The sequence below is a fragment of the Pagrus pagrus genome (assembly GCF_965226575.1).
Source record: "Pagrus pagrus genome assembly, chromosome: 21".
Classification (NCBI taxonomy): domain Eukaryota; kingdom Metazoa; phylum Chordata; class Actinopteri; order Spariformes; family Sparidae; genus Pagrus; species Pagrus pagrus.
The window spans coordinates 14272778-14292677 of record NC_140208.1 but is presented as its reverse complement, the minus strand read 5'-3'; the positions used below and the strand labels follow the sequence as shown (position 1 = coordinate 14292677).

The window sequence follows — 19900 nt, the reverse complement described above, 5'->3', positions numbered from 1 at the left end:
CCTCGTGATATCACTTTCACTACACGATTACTGTAGGCCAACCAAATTCACGATATCGTGATATTTATAGAAATTTGGAAAATTTCTAGCAATCCACTGTATCTTTAACTTTGTTTACTTTATTTTTTGTCTCTTTTGGGAAAATAAATCACCCCTTAAAATACATAGAGGCAGGTGGAACCATCTTTTATTATTATATGTGTTAACATGATATCGATTTATTTTCTAATATCGCGATTATCGTAAATATCGCGGCACCCGTGGCTCAGGTAATAGTGATTTTCTGACTTGATTTATGCCAAATGATTAATCAGTTAATCAAGAAAATAATCAGCAGATTCATTGATAATAAAAATCTTTGCTGTTTGCAGCCCTGAATAGATTCATGTATGAATTACAAGCAGATTTAAAGATAATGAACTCCGGATTTGTTCAATTTATAAGAACATTTTACAAAAATATAAACCCTCTTCATGGTCTTGCAGGTTACTCCAGCGTGTTGCAGACCCAGTAAAATAAAAACATGACTCATTTTATTATTCTGTGAATGATGTCTGATAATTGGTTGCCGCTGCTGCCCAACCGGCGCACGTCCGTGTCCGTGCTGTCCAGAGACGGGCCCGGGAGCCTCCTCCAGCATCACATGCTGCTCTACCTGCTCTCCTCCAACATGGACCAGCGCTCGGCCCTGACGTCAGCCGTCACCGCCCTGCCTGCAGTATCTCGCGGAGCCTACAGATGATGATGATGGAGGCGAGGAGAAGCGGCCTCGCCGTCAATCCCATCCGGATGAGGAGGAATTAAGGCGCACGAAGAGTGAGTTTGAAAAAAATAAAGAAACGAAAACTTTCTCGGAGGAACGCTGGGAGAATCTGTGTCACATCGGGCTCACGGAGAGATGCTCCGCGGCGGCGGAAGGCGAGGGAGCGGCGCGCTGTGCCGCTCCGGTCGGGGTGTTCCTCCTCACTTCGGCGGAGCTCCCGTGGAGGCGGCTTAAAGGGGTTCAGGGACGAGACATCCACCCGGGTAAATATCTCCAACACTATCGGCCTCTGCATCACCTCGGATGTGCTGACCGGAGGTGTAAGAAATACCTTTAATATCAGGGTGGAGCTGCGGTTTCTTTAATAAATGATGAGGGATCCCGCTCAGGATCCCTCTCAGCCGAACCGTGAAAGGTGGATTTGATGTTTATGTGCGGCATACATTGTGTCCCCCGCCTCGCCTGCGTGTCCAAACAGTGACACAGGTGATGTTATGTCACCGGACCCAGATGATGATGGCTGCGGGCTGGTGCGGGACGACCCCGAGCGTTCACGACAGAGGCTCTCCGTGGAGGCTGTTTATGCAATCCGACGCAGTGTTGCAAGTGGGCTGATTTGATGCTACTGTCTCCATATGATGCCCAGAACTGCCAGGCCTGTTAGTTTCTGTGAAATATGCCCGGGCCTCGCGAGGTGGACGATGAGGCGACGCTCTGAACAACAGGGGGGCCCTTTCTGGATTTAAACGCGCGCGGGGAGGGGGGGGAAGCCATCACGCTGTGAACCATGTCGAAAGTTGTCAGTAACAAGGAGAAGAAATCCTTCAGTAAGAAGCTCTTCCGGAGGAGCTCGGTCCGCTCCGTGGGGAGCTTTATGAACAGGGTTCTCCGGACTCTGTCGACTCTCTCTCATTTCAGCACCGACGAGCAGGCCGCCGAGGACGAGAAGGACGACGCCGCCTCCATCCCGACCACCACCGGGGGGTCGCTGCCGTCCGACGACAGCGACTGCGGGGGGTTCCCGTTCGGGGACAAGGTGCCCGGGGTCGCCGGGCTCAAGAACCACGGCAACACCTGCTTCATGAACGCTATCTTGCAGTGCCTGAGCAACACGGAGCTGTTCGCAGAGTACCTGGCTCTGGAGCAGTTCAAGGGGGGCGAGACGCCGACCAGCAGCAGCGGGAACGACAAGGCCAAGTCCAACGGGGTGCTGGTGCAGAAGAAGGCGAGCCAGCAGCAGCAGCAGCAGCAGCAGCAGCAGCAGGAGTCCGGGGAGGTGACCGAGCAGCTGTCCGGGCTGGTCCGGGCTCTCTGGACCTTTGAGTACACGCCTCAGCACAGCAGGGACTTCAAGGTGAGCTGCTGATTTGATATATCTAATACAACAAACACACAGATAACATGTAGGCTATACTGAGGGACTGGCTTCTCACTGACCCACATTAGATCATTTGTTCCTGACTAGAATAAAGTTTCCACACACAGCACCTCCAGTACCACTGGTCTATTTTAATACTCACAGAGGACCTCAACAAACTGAGATGTCATTTTATGACATTTTTCCAGGTTGTCCAGGCTTTTATCTTGAAGGGGACACTGTGTAGTTTTGGAGAAAGACATTCAAACTCAGAATTGTAAAACAATAACAATGAGTAACTCAGAAATATTTATTTTTTTCCAAAACAAGCTGTTCTCAGAGGAAAATAAGCTCCCCAGAACACTGTTTGAAGCTGGAAGGGTGGCAGGGTCCGCCACATATAAACAAAGTGAAGCAGTGTGAGACTGTGTTGTCCTTTAAAAGAAAAAAGAAAGAAAAAGATCCTTATTTTGTTTTATGCCTAAACAAACTGAATAAACAAACTGAACTTAAAGGACAGCACAGTCTCATGCTGTTTTACTTTGTTTATATGTGGCGGACCCTGCCACCTTTCTAGCTTCAAACAGTGTTCTGGGACCTTATTTTCCTCTGAGAGCAGCTTCTTTATTCAGTTGGGGAAACAATACATATTTCTAAGTTTGTATTATTACCTCATGAATATTGTAAATATTAAAATTCTGAGTTTGAATTTCTTCTCCAAAACTACATAGTGCTCCTTTAAGTCTAAATCTTAAATGATGAGTAAAGTCACAAGTGGCTGTTTTGGGTAACCGGCAACACCTCAGCCTCATTTTGTGCCTCATGTGTCCTACCACTTGAGATAATACATATAAAGTGGGGTCATTAGCACCACCGTGAACTGTTTAATGGATTAGTTGTCAACTATTAAATTAATCAGCAACTATTTTCATAATTAAATGGTTGGAGTATTTTCCTTTTAAGAAAAAAGTTGTTATTCTCAGATTCCAAGGGCTTAAATGTGACAGTAAACTGAATATCTTCGGGTTGTGGACCAAACAAAACATTTGATGATGTCATCGTGGGCTTTGGGAAACACTGATCGACCATTTTATAGCCTGAACAACTAATTGGTTAATCGGGAGAATGATCGACAGATTAATAGCCAATGACAATAATCCTTAGTTGAAGCCCTAGTGAATCTATAACACCATTGACAGATGTTTTGGTCCCACTGGTGAGTCTAAAATACCAATTTGAGTCTGTCTATTATTAGGAAATTCCTTCAAAAATCAGACAGGGTCAGATTCAGTGATTATACTGGCCTTGAGTGACTGGTTTTCCTGTCAACAACTGTTTTTAAAATGCAAAACTTATTATTTTAATTATTTAAAAAAGGTACATTCTGAATCAGATGCCTTACGATATATTTGCGCTCACAATCAGCCTTTTTCTTGGCGTATGAAACGGGTGAAATCAGCGCTTCTGGACTAAAATTGATATTTTAAAAGAATAGATCTCAGATGTTATAAAACTCCGAAAAGTTTTTTGAATTCCTCTATTGTCCGTCTCCTTTTCATCCTTTCCCCTCACAACTGTATCCCAGCACTGAAAACTTTGCCTGTCACACTCAACAAAGGTTTGTTCTTTCACAGCAGGGACACTGCATTTTCTGCGTCCTTCTTTTCTTTCTGATAATCTATTTTCTTCTTCCCAAAGCTCCAAAATACACAATAGAGAGGGACTAGATTGAACCGGGCCATTCAACACATTGCATATTCTTGACAGTGTTACTATTTCTGTCCATTTTTTTTTTCCACCTTGGTTGCCAGCCAGAGTACAAACTGTCTGATTGGATATAGATTATTCTGTTCAGAGTGAGAGGCCTTGGATATGTTTAACTCAGTGGGGAAATGAAGTGCAAACTCAGACTATCAGGCAAATTTAGTATCTCATTTGTGAAGCCTGTCAGTGTATCTAAAAGCTCATGGCGATTCTTTTTTTGTTCTTTTTTTTAATGCTGATGTAAACGTTTCAGTAGCATCATCCCTCGTATGTTTTGGAGGTCATACAGTCGAAATGTTACAGAGTTTTCCCTCTAAAATCGCAAAAAACGTGACGTTTAGATGTTTTAAAGTGTTTTTTTAAAGGGCAAAAATAAGATTTTGCTCTCCAACCTTAACTGCAGCTAATTGGTCTTTAGCAAAACATGCAGTTTTTTGTGGTTAGCGTACATTACAGCTCAGCAATGTGACGGATGGCCTCAGACCACATTCTGAGCCGAAACACAAAGCACTTAAAGATCATTAGGAAGACATCCGTAATAATAACACCGGGGAATTATCCGAGTGCATTTTACTCTCAAAGGCAAATTAGTTTGAAGATAATGTTGCTGTACACACAGTCCAAACTGCCCAAGAGCACGATCTACGCAAATGATTACAAGAGGAGACATGCACCATTTGGGAAAAGTGATATTTAATTTGACAATGTGATTGATGATTAAAACGAATCCAAGAAAAAGGTGGCAGCCCGGACACAACACCAGGTAAATGTATGTTATGTGGGTCGTCTGTTTTGTCGGGATATTAAATGATGAACTTCAAGCAATCAGCAGCAGGAGACATGATCGCTCCGTTGTAAATCCTTCCACCTGTCTTATTGGCTAATTAGATGCTGGCTAACTAGCTGATTGGTTGTTTGAGTGAATACAGAGAAGCTCACAGGCAACAACAGGCTTTGTGTGACATTTTACCCCTCACCACATCTGTTAATTTAAGAACCTCTACCCTGGTTGTTGGGCCAAAAATACTTTTCTTTCTTTATAACTTTTAAAGAGATAGTTCTTTTGATGTGGGGATGTATACCGTCAGCTCTCCCCCTGTGTGCAGCATGTAGCACCGACAGGGAAGCAGAGCATTGCCCTGCTGAACAGTAGCTACAGCAAGATGTATTTAAGGCACCTAAAAGAAGGCAACTGTCACTTTAAAGCAACATTATGTAGGAATATGTGTTGTGTGCAATTTGGCATCCCCACAGTTTTTGATTTTGCAATAAATAATGTTATTTATTGCAAAATAACATTGTGAAATATATATGACCTACCGACAGTATTTAATGTGTAACAATAACATTGAAGCTTTTGTTATGAATGACTCAAAATGTATTTTGCCACTATATGTTTAAACGTGAAGGTTGCTCCCTATTACATAACGTACAGCTGAGCTCAAAGCTGCTGAATGTTTGTATTGTTGCACTGACACTGATTTCATTTACACAAAGCGTCTAACTATTTTTGGACACTTTACCTTTTTTTTTTTACCAGAACCTTGAAATGAACACACAGCATGAGCATTCATAGGACACAGTATTTCTGTCAGGCTGTGCTATTTATAGAGATATTTCAAACAATGCATCCGTATTACTCTGTCTGCATTTCACCCGCTGTCTAAATCTCTGAATTGTTTCCATCTTAAAATGTGTCCCGTCATCAAAGGAGTCTACTGCTGTGGAGCTGGCTTGAGATTAACTTCATCAATAGAGCTTTACTTAAAGACAACCTCTGTGGCTGCAGAAGGAAGGCCAGCTCTTAGTGTGCGCAAAATGCTGACGCTGCCTCGGAAGTGCCCTCAGAATGAGGGAGAACGTCCCGCGGGACGGCGCTGGGAAGGCACAGAGTACACAGTCCCTTCATATCTTTGACCTTTCATGACATTTGATAGCTAGCAGAGGTCACTTCATAGCTGCCAGCCCGGGTTGGCTCTGTAGAGTACACACTGTTGTCATCACCAATAGCTAATTGTCTGTGGGGTTAAGCTGTCGATTTCCAGCCTGTGTCCTGGTTTTAAAAAGCTTCTCCATGCCTGCGTCTCACCATCACCCCCCTCACCTCTGCTGACCTTTAGGATTGTGCTGATCATCATCCTGGTCAAACATGCTGAATATTTTATGAAAGGCAACGGTGTGGGACTCAGTACATTACAAAATCATTCCTGTTTCAGGACAGTCCACTTTAACCGTTATGTGTTTGTCCTGCTGTCGTGTGCTGCAGAATGTGGTGTCGAGGAGCGCCCTTCAGTTCAAGGGTAACTCCCAGCACGACGCCCAGGAATTCCTCCTCTGGTTGCTGGATAGAGTTCATGAAGACCTCAACCATATCGTCCACCCGGACATCAGACCGCCCAGGAAGGTAAACAGCAACTCAGAGCACAGTCAGACGTTGGAAATCTGCACAATATCTTCATGTTTTGACTGGATGGTGCCGCCTTTTTCTGCAATACTGCTGGCGACTGCATTATGTTATTCATGTTCACCGAGTCATTGTTTTCCAGCCTCCAGTGGAAGAAGAAAATCCCCCTGAAGGATCTCCACTACCAGCACCTGGATCTTTTGTACAGGAGCTGTTTCAGGCACAATACAGGTGACATATTACAATCTAGAAAAATATTTTTAAATGTTTTATTTGTACATTTGTAGACCTTTAAAGTAGAACAAACGTAGAAACAAAATGCGATGTATTGTCCATAAATGTAAAGGTAGATATGTTTAACATGCATTCAAACAACAGGGAATACAACATAATATTAGATCTTTATATGCACCAATGATATTTTAAGGAAAAGTTTGCCCTGAAATTGAAAATTTAGTCATTATATACTCCCCCCATGTCGATGGAAAGTCTGATGAAGTTTTGTAGTCCACTAAACATTTCTGGAGCTTCACAGCAAAACGGCATAGCAGCATTCTCCTAAACAACTGAAGTAGATGGGGACTTGTTTAAAAAATTAAAGTAAACAACATTAAATAGCTTAAAAAAAAAGGGTGTAAATAATGTCATTTCAAATCAATTCTGGATCTTGGGACCTCCAGAGACTTATTATGATTATGCCGTATGAGCTCTGTGGAGCCATTTTACGCTTTTTGCGGTTGTTTTCTTTTATATTTTAAAACAAATCCCCATGTACTCCAGTTGTTTAGGAGAAATCTCAAGAGAGTTATGCCAGTAAGCTTAGCACAAAGACTGGAAACGGGGAATCAGCTAGCCTGGCTCCAAATGTAAGTCATTTTCCTTCCATCATCTGAGGTGAAGACGGTTGTGCAGCGGACCTCCTGGATATCTTGCTGACAGTAAAAACAACAGTATGTTAAACTACAACATTTTTACATATTAGATATAAAATGTTAATTAGCAAGCTTTAAAGTTGCTAGTACCTTGGGGACAGAGCCAGCCAGGCCAGCTGTTATTAGCCTTATGCTAAGCTAAACTGAACTGCTGCTCATGTTTACTGTGGTGTACCCACGAGATTGGTATCAATCTTCTCGTCTAAGTTAGGGAAAGAAATCAAATAAAACCTTGAACCGTTGCTTTAAAAGGATTCACTTTTCAAGCTGCGCTTTATTATTCTTGTGATGTCTCCGTGCAGGTCCTCCCTGACTTGCCCTCACTGCCAGAAACAGAGCAACACCTTTGATCCTTTCCTCTGCATCTCACTGCCAATCCCGGTACCTCACACACGGTAAGGTGACTCCGTATCCAGCTTATGAGTAAGACAATATCTATCAGCCTAAAAAAAAGTCCCCTGTATCCAAAAGACGAGATCCAGCCTGAACCCGGCATTAAAAAGATGTGTCAAGACAAACACCATGAAACATCTGACAGGAGAAGGCTAAATTTAGAAGATGCTGTCTATCTTGGAAACATCAGTCCAGCCTCGGTTACGAAACAGCCAATTAATTCCAGTCGTTTCTGTGTTGCAGCCCCCTGTATGTGACAGTGGTGTACCAAGGAAAGTGCTCCCACTGTATGAGAGTCGGGGTGGCTGTGCCTCTCTCTGGCACCGTGTCCAGGCTGAGACAAGCTGTGGCCTCAGAGACCAAAATCCCTGCCCAACAGGTGCTGTCTTATTAGAAACTGAACTTTTTTGAAGCCATTGCTGTATCGAAAGTGAGAGGATTAGAGAGAGTGATCGAGGATGAAAATAATCAGCCCTAGTGTTTTGAAAATATCTGTTTTTAAGAATATAAAGCCTCATTTTTATATCTGGAAGCGCCTCCTTCTTGTTACTACCTAGTAGATTTTGTGCTTTCATTTCATTTCATCAAAAGAATCAATCAGAATGAAAACCACACTCACACGCGCTACGTTTCCCTCCTCCGCTCAGATCGTCCTCACTGAAATGTACTACGACGGCTTTCATCGCTCCTTCTGCGACGACGACGACGACCTCGAGATCATTCAGGAGAGCGACTCCATCTTTGCCTTCGAGACGCCCGAGCTATTCAGACCAGAGCAGATCCGCTCCAAGCGAGGCGGTACGACATCCTGTTTATGCCCTCAGAAATTAGTTTTGCACTTTGTCTCGCTGTGCCAGTAGGAGTGGAGATTAGATTAGAAAAGGACTAATAGTGGAGAAGTGCTTCATTTAGGGAGCTGCTACACACACTGACCAGCATGTTGGACTGACTTTTGAGTCAACTGTTGTAACTTGTGTGTGTTTATTACAGGGAGCCCACATGCAAATCTCAACCAGAACAACTTGAAGTATGGCACAGACAATAACAGGATATCCACACAAATACAAGAGCCCACCACCCCGCCTCAGAGCCCCAATAAGAACAGCGGGCAGGCTGAGAAGATCGTCCTGTTGGTGTGTAACAGAGCCTGCGCTGGACAGCAGGGACGCAGGTATCCAACGACACTGAAACACATCAGCAAACCTTACCTCAAAGAATTCCTTAAAACTGATGCAGATCAAACCTTTTTTTGTTTTTGTAATCCCTCCCTGCAGGTTTGGTAATCCATTTATTCTGTATTTGGAGCGTACGGTGACGTGGGATGTACTTCAGAAGGAGATCTTGGAGAAGATGAGGCATCTTTTGCGCCCTGGAGTCTTTGTGCAGGTACGTTACATCCGCACGTTATCTTTTAATAATGTCTTTGTTAGTAATGTAATGTAACTTAGTACATTTAACAAAGTACTTTACTTAAGTACAGCTATCCTTTAAGTGTACTTGTACTTTACCTGAGTATTTCAGTGTTATGTCATCTTACACTTCCTACATCTCAGAGGTAAATATTGTACTTTTGATTCCACTACATTCGTCTGACAGCTTTAGTTACTTGTTACTTTTCAGATTACATTTCTTCACACCCTTCCTGTCCAGTGAAAACCTTGTATCGTATAGCCAAATGTGTTGATTATGAATGTTCCTTTACGGCTTGAGAAAGTACATCTACTTCTTAAAGGACATCCTTACCCATAAAAGAAAATTCAGTAATTAACTACTCGCCCACATGACAGTGGAAAGTCAAGACAAAACATTTCTGGAGCTTCACTGCAAAACAGAGTTGCAGCATTCTCCTAAACAAATGAAGCAGATGGGGACTTGTTTTAAAACGAATTTAACAATGGAAAAATAACACAAAATGGCTCCATTGATTTTAAAGGACATTTGAAAAGCAGGCAACTTCCCTGTAGCTGCTAAGCTAAATGCATTAGCCTGCACCCTGTTTGAAGTGGGTGCCCATACTTGACTGCTTGTCAAGGGTGTAACTAGCATCTTTTCAAATCAGTTTGGGCTATTAGGGCTTCCGTCCCCATCTACTTCAGTTGTTTAGCAAAATGCTGACGAAACTACGCCACAATTTCTATCTGCATGTGGGTGAGTAGTTCATTACCAAATTGTTATTTCTGGATAAACTATCCTTTAAGCTAAATAAACTATTTTAAAACTCTCTTGGATTAACTGCATCTTCACAAGGCTGGAAACAGGCTGTTTTTCTGAGTCTATGAAAAGTTGACTTTTTAAAGATACGTGGTTCTCACGGGACAGGGATGCCACAAATATAATGATAGTATAGAATATAATGCATTCATGTAGATTACAGTACCAAAAGTATTTGAACATACTTCTACTCATGTCAGGTTTTGAATGCAGGATTTTTTCTTGTACTGAGTATTTTTACAGTGTGGAATTAATACTTCTACTTACGTAAAGGATACAAATACTTCTTCCACCGGTGGCTTTCATGTAATGTGTTTTAATGTCTCATCTCTGATGGTCTGTAGGTAGGGCCCTTCACTTTGCGTGTGGTAGGAGTGGTTGGGATCACATATCTCTTGCCTCAGGAGGAGCAGCCGCTCTGCCATCCCTCTGTGGAGAGGTAATGTCACTCATCACCACCAGGGGGGAGTGTTAGCCCACTTGAATAGTCGTTACATAAACCCTGCAGCGTGTTCAATCCACTTCAAGTTGATTGAAGAGCTACAGTATGTAGGCCGACTCTTCAGTGGTATTGATGTGAAAATATCTCCTGAGATGTATAATAGCTCGTCTGCTTTTATGGATTTTCTTCTAAGAAGGTGTCGACCTCTGTGCTTGTTGCATTGATTTATTTAAAATGAGCAGAATGAGAAAAAATGACATTTGCTTCTCTGGTACTGTATGAAAAACTAACAGAAAATTAACCCACAGACTTATTTGAGTTATAGTGGGGCTCTATATAGTGCTTGTTTGGTTTGCCAGAACGTATATTTAAATTTTCATTTATTGTATCTGAGTAAGCTTAATGAACCCTCGGCATATCAGTGGTTCCCAACCCCTTTTCTATCATGATGACCTCTGACTAAGTGACATATTTTATTGATATTTCATATTATATTTAATGTGCAACAATACCTGTAGCGCACAACTGATAAACTGCACAATGAACCAGAGCAGTGAAGGCAGTGATTGCAGGAAGATAGTGTAAAATGAGGGATTTGGATGACTGATGAGCAGATTTTCCTGTTATTTTCGGATTAGAGATAAGTTTTCCTATATTTTTAGGAGCTTTATATACAATTCTCTGTCTGTATTATGATTTTTTGTAATTGTTAACAATCATACATACTTAGTATGCTTCGTTTTTTGACAAATTAAATAGTTTCTTCTCCCTGATGCTTGGCCATTGGTCTATGTGCTCTTTGGTTGTTTTAAAGCAGACCTATTATGCTTTTTTGTTTGTTCCTTTCCTTCAGTGTTTTATATATGTTCTTGTGCGTGTAATAGATCTTTAAAGCTAAATAGACAAAGTTTGCACCAACAGAAGCTCCTCTTTCCCACAGAAAACACTGCTCTTGAATGCTTTGTCAGTAGTCCCGTCTTTAATTCTGTGACTTTGTGACATCGCACTACTAATTCAATGTGCAAGTCATCAAACACAATGACATTTTCTTTCTCTGATGCTCCTTTTTTGTATTTGTGATAAATACTTTTGCATTCATATCAGTGGTTTTGGGGTGAAACGTACTGTAGTCTAACCGCTTATAATTTTGTGCTGTAAGAAATCAGCTAAATAAAAGATATAACATGGCGTTCTCTTAATCTAATTCTCAACAGGGCATTCAAGTCTTGCGGTCCTGGAGGGCCACCTCACGTCAAAATCGTCGTTGAATGGGACAAAGAGACGAAAGACTAGTAAGTGAGATCTGTCACGAACTGAAGCTCCAATCGCACACTTACGTAACAAAGCTCGGGGCTGATGTGTGACGTGTCCGTTCAGAGCTGTAGTGAAGGTCTTTTGAAGTTCCACGTGATCCCTCTGTGACTCGTGCTGCGTTCTGCCCACAGTCTCTTCAAAAGAACTGAGGATGAATACATCCCAGACGCTGAAAGTGTGCGTCAAGTGAAGGAGCAGCATCTGCAGCCTCAGACCTGCTCGCTCGCCCAGTGCTTTCAACTGTACACCAAAGAGGAACAGGTAGGCTGAGACGTGGCGTCATGTAGGCTGCAGTAGTGCTGACAATATCATACATATGTGGATTAAAGATGGGTTCTGTTAATTATTGTATTCTAGGTTGTAGTGTGTGAGAGTAAACTGTGGGAAAGGAGTTGTTGGAGTATATTTTTTCTCTTCGACGTTATATTTTGCTTTATAATATTGTGTAAAATAAGTTTAACAGGTAAAAAACAACAAACAACAGAATGTGAGCAGGTTTTCTTTCACTTTAACTTCAGCTGGCTCCTGATGATGCATGGCGATGTCCACACTGTAAGCAGCTTCAGCAGGGCAGCATCAAGCTCAGTCTGTGGACCCTGCCGGACATCCTCATACTTCACCTGAAACGCTTCAGACAGGTACTGACGTAGAAATGTAAAAAAGTAAAAAAAATGTACAGTGACAGATGATGCTGTCAAATTAAATGCATTAAATGTGTTGCGACAACAGGATGGAGACCGGCGAATGAAAATGCAGAACATGGTGAAGTTCCCGCTCACAGGCATGGACATGGCGCCCCACATGGTGAAGAGGAGCCAGAGCAGCTGGAGCCTCCCCTCCCACTGGTCGCCATGGAGACGGCCCTACGGGATGGGCCGTGACCCGGAGGACTACCTTTACGACCTGTACGCAGTGTGTAACCATCACGGGACCATGCAGGGAGGACATTACACAGGTAACAGAGCAGCAGAGAGACATCAACAACCACTGATCGACAACCTGTTGCTTACGGTTGTGGTTTTCTTTTCATGAAAGCTTCCCAAGATATTCATCATACTTTATTGTGTTGTGTCTTATAGCTCACTGTAAGAACTCCATCGATGGACAGTGGTATTGCTTCGATGACAGCGACGTTCAGCCTATGTCTGAAGATGACGTCTGCAAGCAGACCGGCTACATCTTGTTCTATCAAAGACGAGCCACGATTCCATCTTGGTCTGCCAACAGTTCTGTGGGAGGTAATGTTTTTTTTTATTGATAGTAGCTCGTACAATCTCTCATGTGCATGTTTAAAGGGGACCTGTTATGCTCGTTTCCAGCTCTATATTTAGTTTCTGGAGCTCCAACAGAGCTGAGCATGATTCACAAAAACATCCTTACTTATCTTATATTGGCCTTTTATGCAGCCTCTCTGTTTATCTTTTGTCTGAAACAACCCAGTTTATCTCCAGTCCTCCCTAAAAGCTTCACTTCAGCTTCTCCAACAGATTACCGTACAAAACACAACTTCATAATTTTATTCACTGATTTAAGTGAAACTGGATCATGTTTTAGGGAGAGAATACTGATGGACAGAAAGCTTTACTTGTTATTTACCTGGTTAGCTCAGTTAGCCATTCAGCTAGTTAGTTAGCTCTTGCAGAGGAGCAGTGGACCGCTGGGAGGAGGAGGTATTTTAGGTCCAGGGTTTGAGGACCAGGTGGGGAGACTCAGCTTTAGTACCAGGGCTAACTATGCCAACTACTTAACAGCAGCTAACGTTACAGTTAGCAGATGTTGGTGACGGGTACAGCTCTCCGTCCTTCAGGAAACTGTGTAAATCAAAAGCAGAGCAGCTGGAGGACAGGTGGGAAGAGGGTAAACCAGACAATATATTTTCCACAAAATATGATATGACTAGGCAGACTGTGCGGATGGATGGATCCCTGCACTTCATGGGCGTGTTTTGCCTTCAGCAAAACACCAATAAAGGAGCTGATGACAACAAACAAAAGTAGGAACACATGTTAGAAACCTAGTATTCATAGCAGTCTGAATCCTAAAGTTTTTATTTGAAATTTGGCCACGTTAGCAATGAACATCCGACATTGTCGCTTATATATCAGAAATAAGGGGAATGCATAATCTGTGCCCTTTAAATGTTCTCTATGTAATATGTTATACATCTTCAACCACTGTCTGTTTTGGACTTCAGGATCTACCAGTTCCTCTTTGTGTGAGCACTGGATCAGTCGGTTGATGGGCAGCCGTCCGCCTAGCCAAGCCTCATCCGGTTCATCCAGACGCACCTCGTTGGCCTCCCTCTCTGAATCCGCTGAGTTTGCTGGTGAACGGAGCGAGGACGATGGTGAGAGACTCATCCAAGCACACACGATTTCTGATTTGTTCTCAGTGCTTCAAAGGTGGCAACTACGAATCATTTCTTTAAAAAATATTTTATTGATGTGTGTCTTTTTTACAAAGCAGGCTTATCGAGCCGGCAAGCAGTAAGAGGCATGCAAAGGCAAACATTCTCCTCAAGATCTTCCATTGCCAGCCCGTTGGCGCTCACTGAAAATGGCACCAAACCATCCTGGTCCCACTCCGCTAAGCTCCAGCTCCGTTCCAACTCTCCTTCACGCTTCTCCCTGGAATCCCACTCCTCCTCCCCGACACTGGAGATGATAGGAGAGGTGGTTGATACGTCCTGTTTCACTGGGTCACCTAAGCCTGAAAAAATGTCTGGGGGCAAGTCGGCCCTCGCAGCTTTGGACGGTAATCCGGGCAGTAAGAGGCTGATAGAGCAGGTTCACTCCAAGGCTGTGGCACAGGCAGAGCAGAGGAGCTCCCTCCAGGCCGGGGATAACAACAATGTGGTCACTGCTGCCGAACAGGTCAGTCCTCGACACGGGGCAGCTTCGAAGGAGCCGAAGCAAAGAAATGGGTCTGTGGATAGCGCTGGTTCTAAAAGGAGCTCAACGAAGACCGGGGTAGAGAGTGAAAAGAGTCCCAAGAAGCGTCCTGCCACGTCCTCAACGTCATCCAGCTCATTGTCTCCTGCATCCCCAGCCATCGACAAGTTGCAGTCTCGAACACAGGCCAAGAGTGCAGCATCAGCATCCAACCCCAAGGACAAAAGCGATGGACCGCCTAAAACTAGCAAGGCTGCTTCCTCCAGAACTGCAACCCCCTCCAAGAAAGGATCATCGCAAACCCCGGAGGTAAAACATTCTGACTCTGCCCAGCAGAGGAAGAGTGGTTCTCCGGGATTACAAAGCTCACACCCTCAGAGGAGGACATCACCCAGATCGGGAGGCGAGAAAAGCTCAGCCTCAGGAAGGACTAGAGCGGCAGACAGGAGCACTAGCCGTGAATCCTCGCGGGCCAATGCGGTCCCAGAGAGGAAGGTTAGCTCTGGAGGTCCTCCCTCCAGGTCGAGTGCTGCAAGTAGAGCGGAGGGCAGGCCGGGCCGTGCTGCGGAGAACAAGCCTCCGGGCCGCAGCTCGAGCAGCAGCTCCTCCATGGCTAGTCTCCGATCCTCGAGTGTAGGTGTTTCCTCTGCAAGTGCAGCCCCACCATCACGGGGACCTCCGAGGAACAGTAAGACAGAGGAGAAAGGTTTATCTTTCTTCAAAACTGCTCTGAGGCCCAAAGAGACCCGTAAGTCAACTGATGGTGGGAAAGCAGGGGCGGGAGAAGCTAAAGGAAGTCCGGAGGATGGTGCTGGGGACGCAGCTAAGGAAGGAACCCCACACGGAGCGGGCAAGAAAGCCCAGAATGTCGCCTCAGAGGCCCAGACTAACGTGACCACAGCCAAAGACAAGGAGTCCTCGAAGGCGTCCGCTGCAGCTAAGCATTCACTGCTGCCCTCCACAAAGTCCAAGCTTTCTGGAGCAGAAACAACCACCCAATCCTCTGCCAACGCAAAAGACCCTACGAAGAAAGAGCCTGCGAAAAAGACAATGCAGTCGAGGAAGATCCCCATCAACTCCACACAAACTAGCCACAGGGCCAAGTGACGTTATTTTAGTCGGCCTCATAACAATCTCTCTCGTGCAGCTCTGAGGTGTTTCAACCATCAAACTAGACCGAGTGTCTGACAAACATCTTTAAAAGCACCTGTAGCTCTACAGTGGTTACTGAATACCAGCTGCCATACCGGACACTTACCTGTCCACGTTGTTAAATAGTTATTTAGGAATGGATTTTAACGAAGCACTTTGTATGGATTGCATTGATTTTGAGGAATATTATAATGTATTGTAAATAAGCATGGACTGCACATGTATTGACATTATTGCCTTGTTCTGTCTGTAGCATAGTTGAGAGACGTGCACCTCGGTACGAGGTGAGAATAAAAAGTGACTTTGCACAAGATGGGAAGCAGATGTAATGTCGGAAAGGGAACTTCTGAGAGACGTCAAACACGGACTACTCAGTCACCAAAGGAAGTTTACTGGCAATTTTTAACATGCTGATGCAGTGAAATTATTTCCAAAAATCTTTATGTACAGCTCTCCTTCACTACCGAGAGCCATATGTCGACAACAAACATCAGTGCCTCAGATAATCAAAGTATTTAATCTGAATTGTATAACTCCAGGTGTTGGTAAATTTATAATTCAATTTTAATATTTATTAAGCACTGAAAATGTCGTTTCAAGTAAAACACGATTTAAGCCTATTTAACCTGAACTGCTGTTTACATTATGCTCCTTGGTGTAGTTATCGTGCAACAGCCTTTAAGAAGTGTTTTTGTGCAGAGACTGTCATCGAGAGGCCGAGAGAGAGAGAGAGAGAGAGGAGAAGTGCAGGAATGAAGCATGTGTCGTTGGTGTTAAATGTCTGGAGACCTTCGGTTCGTAATGGTTCTTAAATGTGTGTGTTTTTATTTACCTGTAATAACCAGTTACCCCTCAGACAACCTCCGCCGCCCGTCACCACCTCTGCCCTCCAGCTGCTGATACCACGAAGATCAGCCTTCTTCAGACTGCCAGACATCTCCGAAACATTCCTCTCAGACGAACACAGGGTCAATGTAAAAAGCCACCTCGCACACAGACGGCATATTCGCGAGACAGCTGGGGTTGCTTTCGTTTCAAACATACGCGCGCACAGAGCATCGTGGTATGTTTGAGTCAGCCCATCTTCTGTCTACATCACAGCTTGTGCACATCTTTAGCTTGCATCACGGAGTAGATCAGCACTGAAACACACCGACACGGATTGAGATCACCGCTCATGAAGTATACGACAGTTGTTGCATGAAAAAAAAAAGAAAAAAAAAATTGCTTATGCATGCACTTAACTATGCAAGCAGATTCTTGCTAATGCCCACACTGAGTATGTAGACGTGCTACTCTTGGATGTGTATATATTTCTAACTGTATATTTTTCCAAATGCCAGCATCAGAGAGCATGTTAAGGCATCCTTTATTAAAGCTTTGTTTGCACATTTCTTCAAAGTAATATACATTTTTGTATGAATGATAAGTATTGCTCATTCACTCCCTCAAAGTAAATCGACTCACTTGCAAATTGATGTTTTCTGTATTCATTTTGTCTCATTTTTCCTCACAGTTCTCAACCTTTAAAGGGGCACTATGTGGATTTGGAGGAGAAATTCAAACTTTTAATTTTTGTATTTACAGTATCAGTGAGGTAAAAATACAAACTCAGAGATATTTCTTTTTCTATAACTAATAGCGGAAAATAAGGTCCCCAGAACACTGTTTGAAGTTAGAAAGGTGGCAGGGTCCGCCACATATAAACACAGTAAAACAGTATGAAACTGTGTTGTCCTTTAAGTTTGTTCATTCAGTCTGTTTAGACATATAAAAGGTCGGTCAAAGAGGATATTTCTCTTCTGATTTCTTCCCCAAAACTACATAGTGCACCTTTAACAACTTTTTATATGGCTTTGGGACATAACATTGCTGCAGTTTACAAGTTTCATACCAGAGCCTCTGTGAGAGTTGAGAAATTAAGCTGGACTAAAGACGGTAGTGTTTTATACAAGATTTCTGACAGGTTCAAGATGAGATGCTGAACTCATTCTTTGTTACCACGCTGTCTTCTGCTTTTGTCCGCAGATTCCCCCCCAAAAAAGTAATGATGCAAAATTTGATACTGTTTTTATTAATTCAATTCTTGTCTTTATCAAACCTGTCTTAACAAAAACACCTACAAGACATATTTCACTGTGAACGATTGCGCTGGAAGGCATCATTAAATACAAATTGAATATTGACAGTTGTAGTAATATACATCAGAGTTAATGATTTACTGAATGTCAGTGTCACAGTACAGGAGCGTAACCCAAGCAGCCGGACCACAAGCTACTTCATGTAGCTCTCTGGCACATGGTACAGAGTAAAAGGATTGATTATTTTTTAGTGCCTGGTGGCTACAGTGTGTTATACTGTGCTATTACACCCAACACATGCAGTATATACAGTGATATTGTGTTCATATTATAGAGGGATGTATAAATATAACAAAATGCTGTGTGGAGTGATTTACTTTCACAAATGCATGAGAATGATCAGACTTTTATTTTTCCATTTATACCCTGTGATATAATGTAATTTTTGACATGTACTGTGTTCATATTTCTTGGGGGATGTGTCGGCATTGATTTAGCAATGCGAGACAACAACGACAAAATAAAATCATGTCAGGAAGTAACATTTTGTTGACACGTGGCTTTGGATGATTTCTTTTGTGCACATTTCTCATTTTCTCCACTTGGTGGAGCTCAGTGTTTGCCTAAAAAAATCTCAGAGGACACAGAAAATAACGAGTTAGGGATATAAAGCAGCACCCGACGTGAATTTGTCCTTCAATTTGAACTTGTGGGATTATGGAGATGTATAGTACCGTCGAAACCAATGCTGCCAGAGAGGGAGATGATGTGTTATTAAACTACAGCGCCATCATTTATTTAGAGCTGATTCGATTGTGGTTTTATTAGTTTGGCCCAAGGCTAGGCATATTAAGAGTTAATGCTGCCTCTTTGTCTTTCTATTCTTGTAATTTTGTGTAACAGTCATCAGTTTGGGGAATTACATTTTCACCCTCTCACTTCTCACCTCTTGTGCAGTCTGAGAAGTGATGAAATTTCAGAAATTGCCTGTGGTGTGATGGGGCTGCAACGCGCTTCCCTTCACATGCAGAAGCAGGACGGCTCCGTGTTCTTTACCTTTTTCCTCCAGAAAATTAGCATTTGGTGTCGTGTTTTAAAGAAATACACGAGATTGTTCAATTAATATGCATGTATGAATGCAATTAGAAAAATCACAGACTGCAACCGGCCACAAGATTGTTCTGTAAAGGAGCCAGCCTCCTCTGCTGCTGAAATCAATAATCATTTGCCAATTGTATCAGCTCCAAGAGAACATCATTAGCAAGACCTCAGTGGAGAATTCAACAACTTTTATCTGGATTTAACACACAAGAAGCGTGACATTACCCTGCTTGACTCCTGAACGCAATGCGTCGAGCATGCTGAATCAGTTTACATGTTTTTGCTTTCGCCACGTTAATGCTCTTGATGCACTGTAGAGAGGCAATCTAATCGTATTGATCAGTCCAATCGTGGTTTCTCCTGTGGCCAAATTCAATCCTTGGTGCTGCAGCTGAGTCTCCATTTTGAGACACCCTGTCCCTCGATAGAAGGGGATGATGAGCAGGATCTTCGTGATTAGCTTCCACTTTTTCTCGGCTTGCTGTTTGGATGGATTAAAGCATTGGCTACTGGGGTGAAGGTGACATAGAGAGGGTGGCCACAAAATTATTAACCCCACTGTGATATTAAACCTGTCCAATGTAATCCAATTGAATCGCAGTGCAATTTTGTGGACCTTATCATTTTGCCACAAATGTTCCTTTAACCCTGTAGCATATTATTTTAGGGTGATATCTTATGACATTGTTTAATATCAAAATACGTAACACGCTGTAATGCCCTTATTTACATATGTTATACATAATACCTAATAATAAAAATCTTTTAGAGAACATCTAATGTGCTGTGATGCAATAGAGAGAGGCAGGGATCACATATTTTCGATCACATAGTTAGCATCGCCCTGGTTCCCTCGACAAAAACCAATGGGATTGTTCGCTTGTGATAAAACAACAAAAAAGTGATACTTACGCATTTCGTCCAGCAAGATAATCGTCACAAATACACACCACTTTTATGATTTTTGAAAGGTAAATGAACGTGCCAGATCAAAAAGGCTAACGTGAGGCTATAGGCTAACCACACCACGATCACGTCTTCAACATCACCACCACGAAGCATCCTACTACAATGTACAATGCACACTTAACTACA

General features: G+C 43.0%; 1 protein-coding gene across 2 annotated transcripts; it reads left to right on the top strand.

The window, feature by feature from the left end:
* Positions 1–586: 586 nt before the first annotated feature.
* Positions 587–18259, top strand: LOC311250999 (ubiquitin carboxyl-terminal hydrolase 31-like). Of its 2 annotated transcripts, none has more exons than XM_084343235.1 (16): positions 587–2117; positions 6151–6288; positions 6431–6519; positions 7523–7615; positions 7857–7992; positions 8261–8411; positions 8604–8784; positions 8888–8999; positions 10169–10263; positions 11481–11558; positions 11712–11841; positions 12099–12218; positions 12310–12535; positions 12660–12818; positions 13775–13927; positions 14047–18259. In XM_084343235.1, exons 1-16 carry the CDS (start codon positions 1551–1553, stop codon positions 15576–15578), a joined length of 3960 nt encoding a protein of 1319 aa, XP_084199361.1. In that variant the 5' UTR covers positions 587–1550; the 3' UTR covers positions 15579–18259. The 2 variants fall into 2 exon arrangements, with proteins under 2 accessions (XP_084199361.1, XP_084199360.1); XM_084343234.1 differs by having other exon boundaries at positions 589–2117; positions 14044–18259.
* The last annotated feature ends 1641 nt before the right edge of the window (positions 18260–19900 follow it).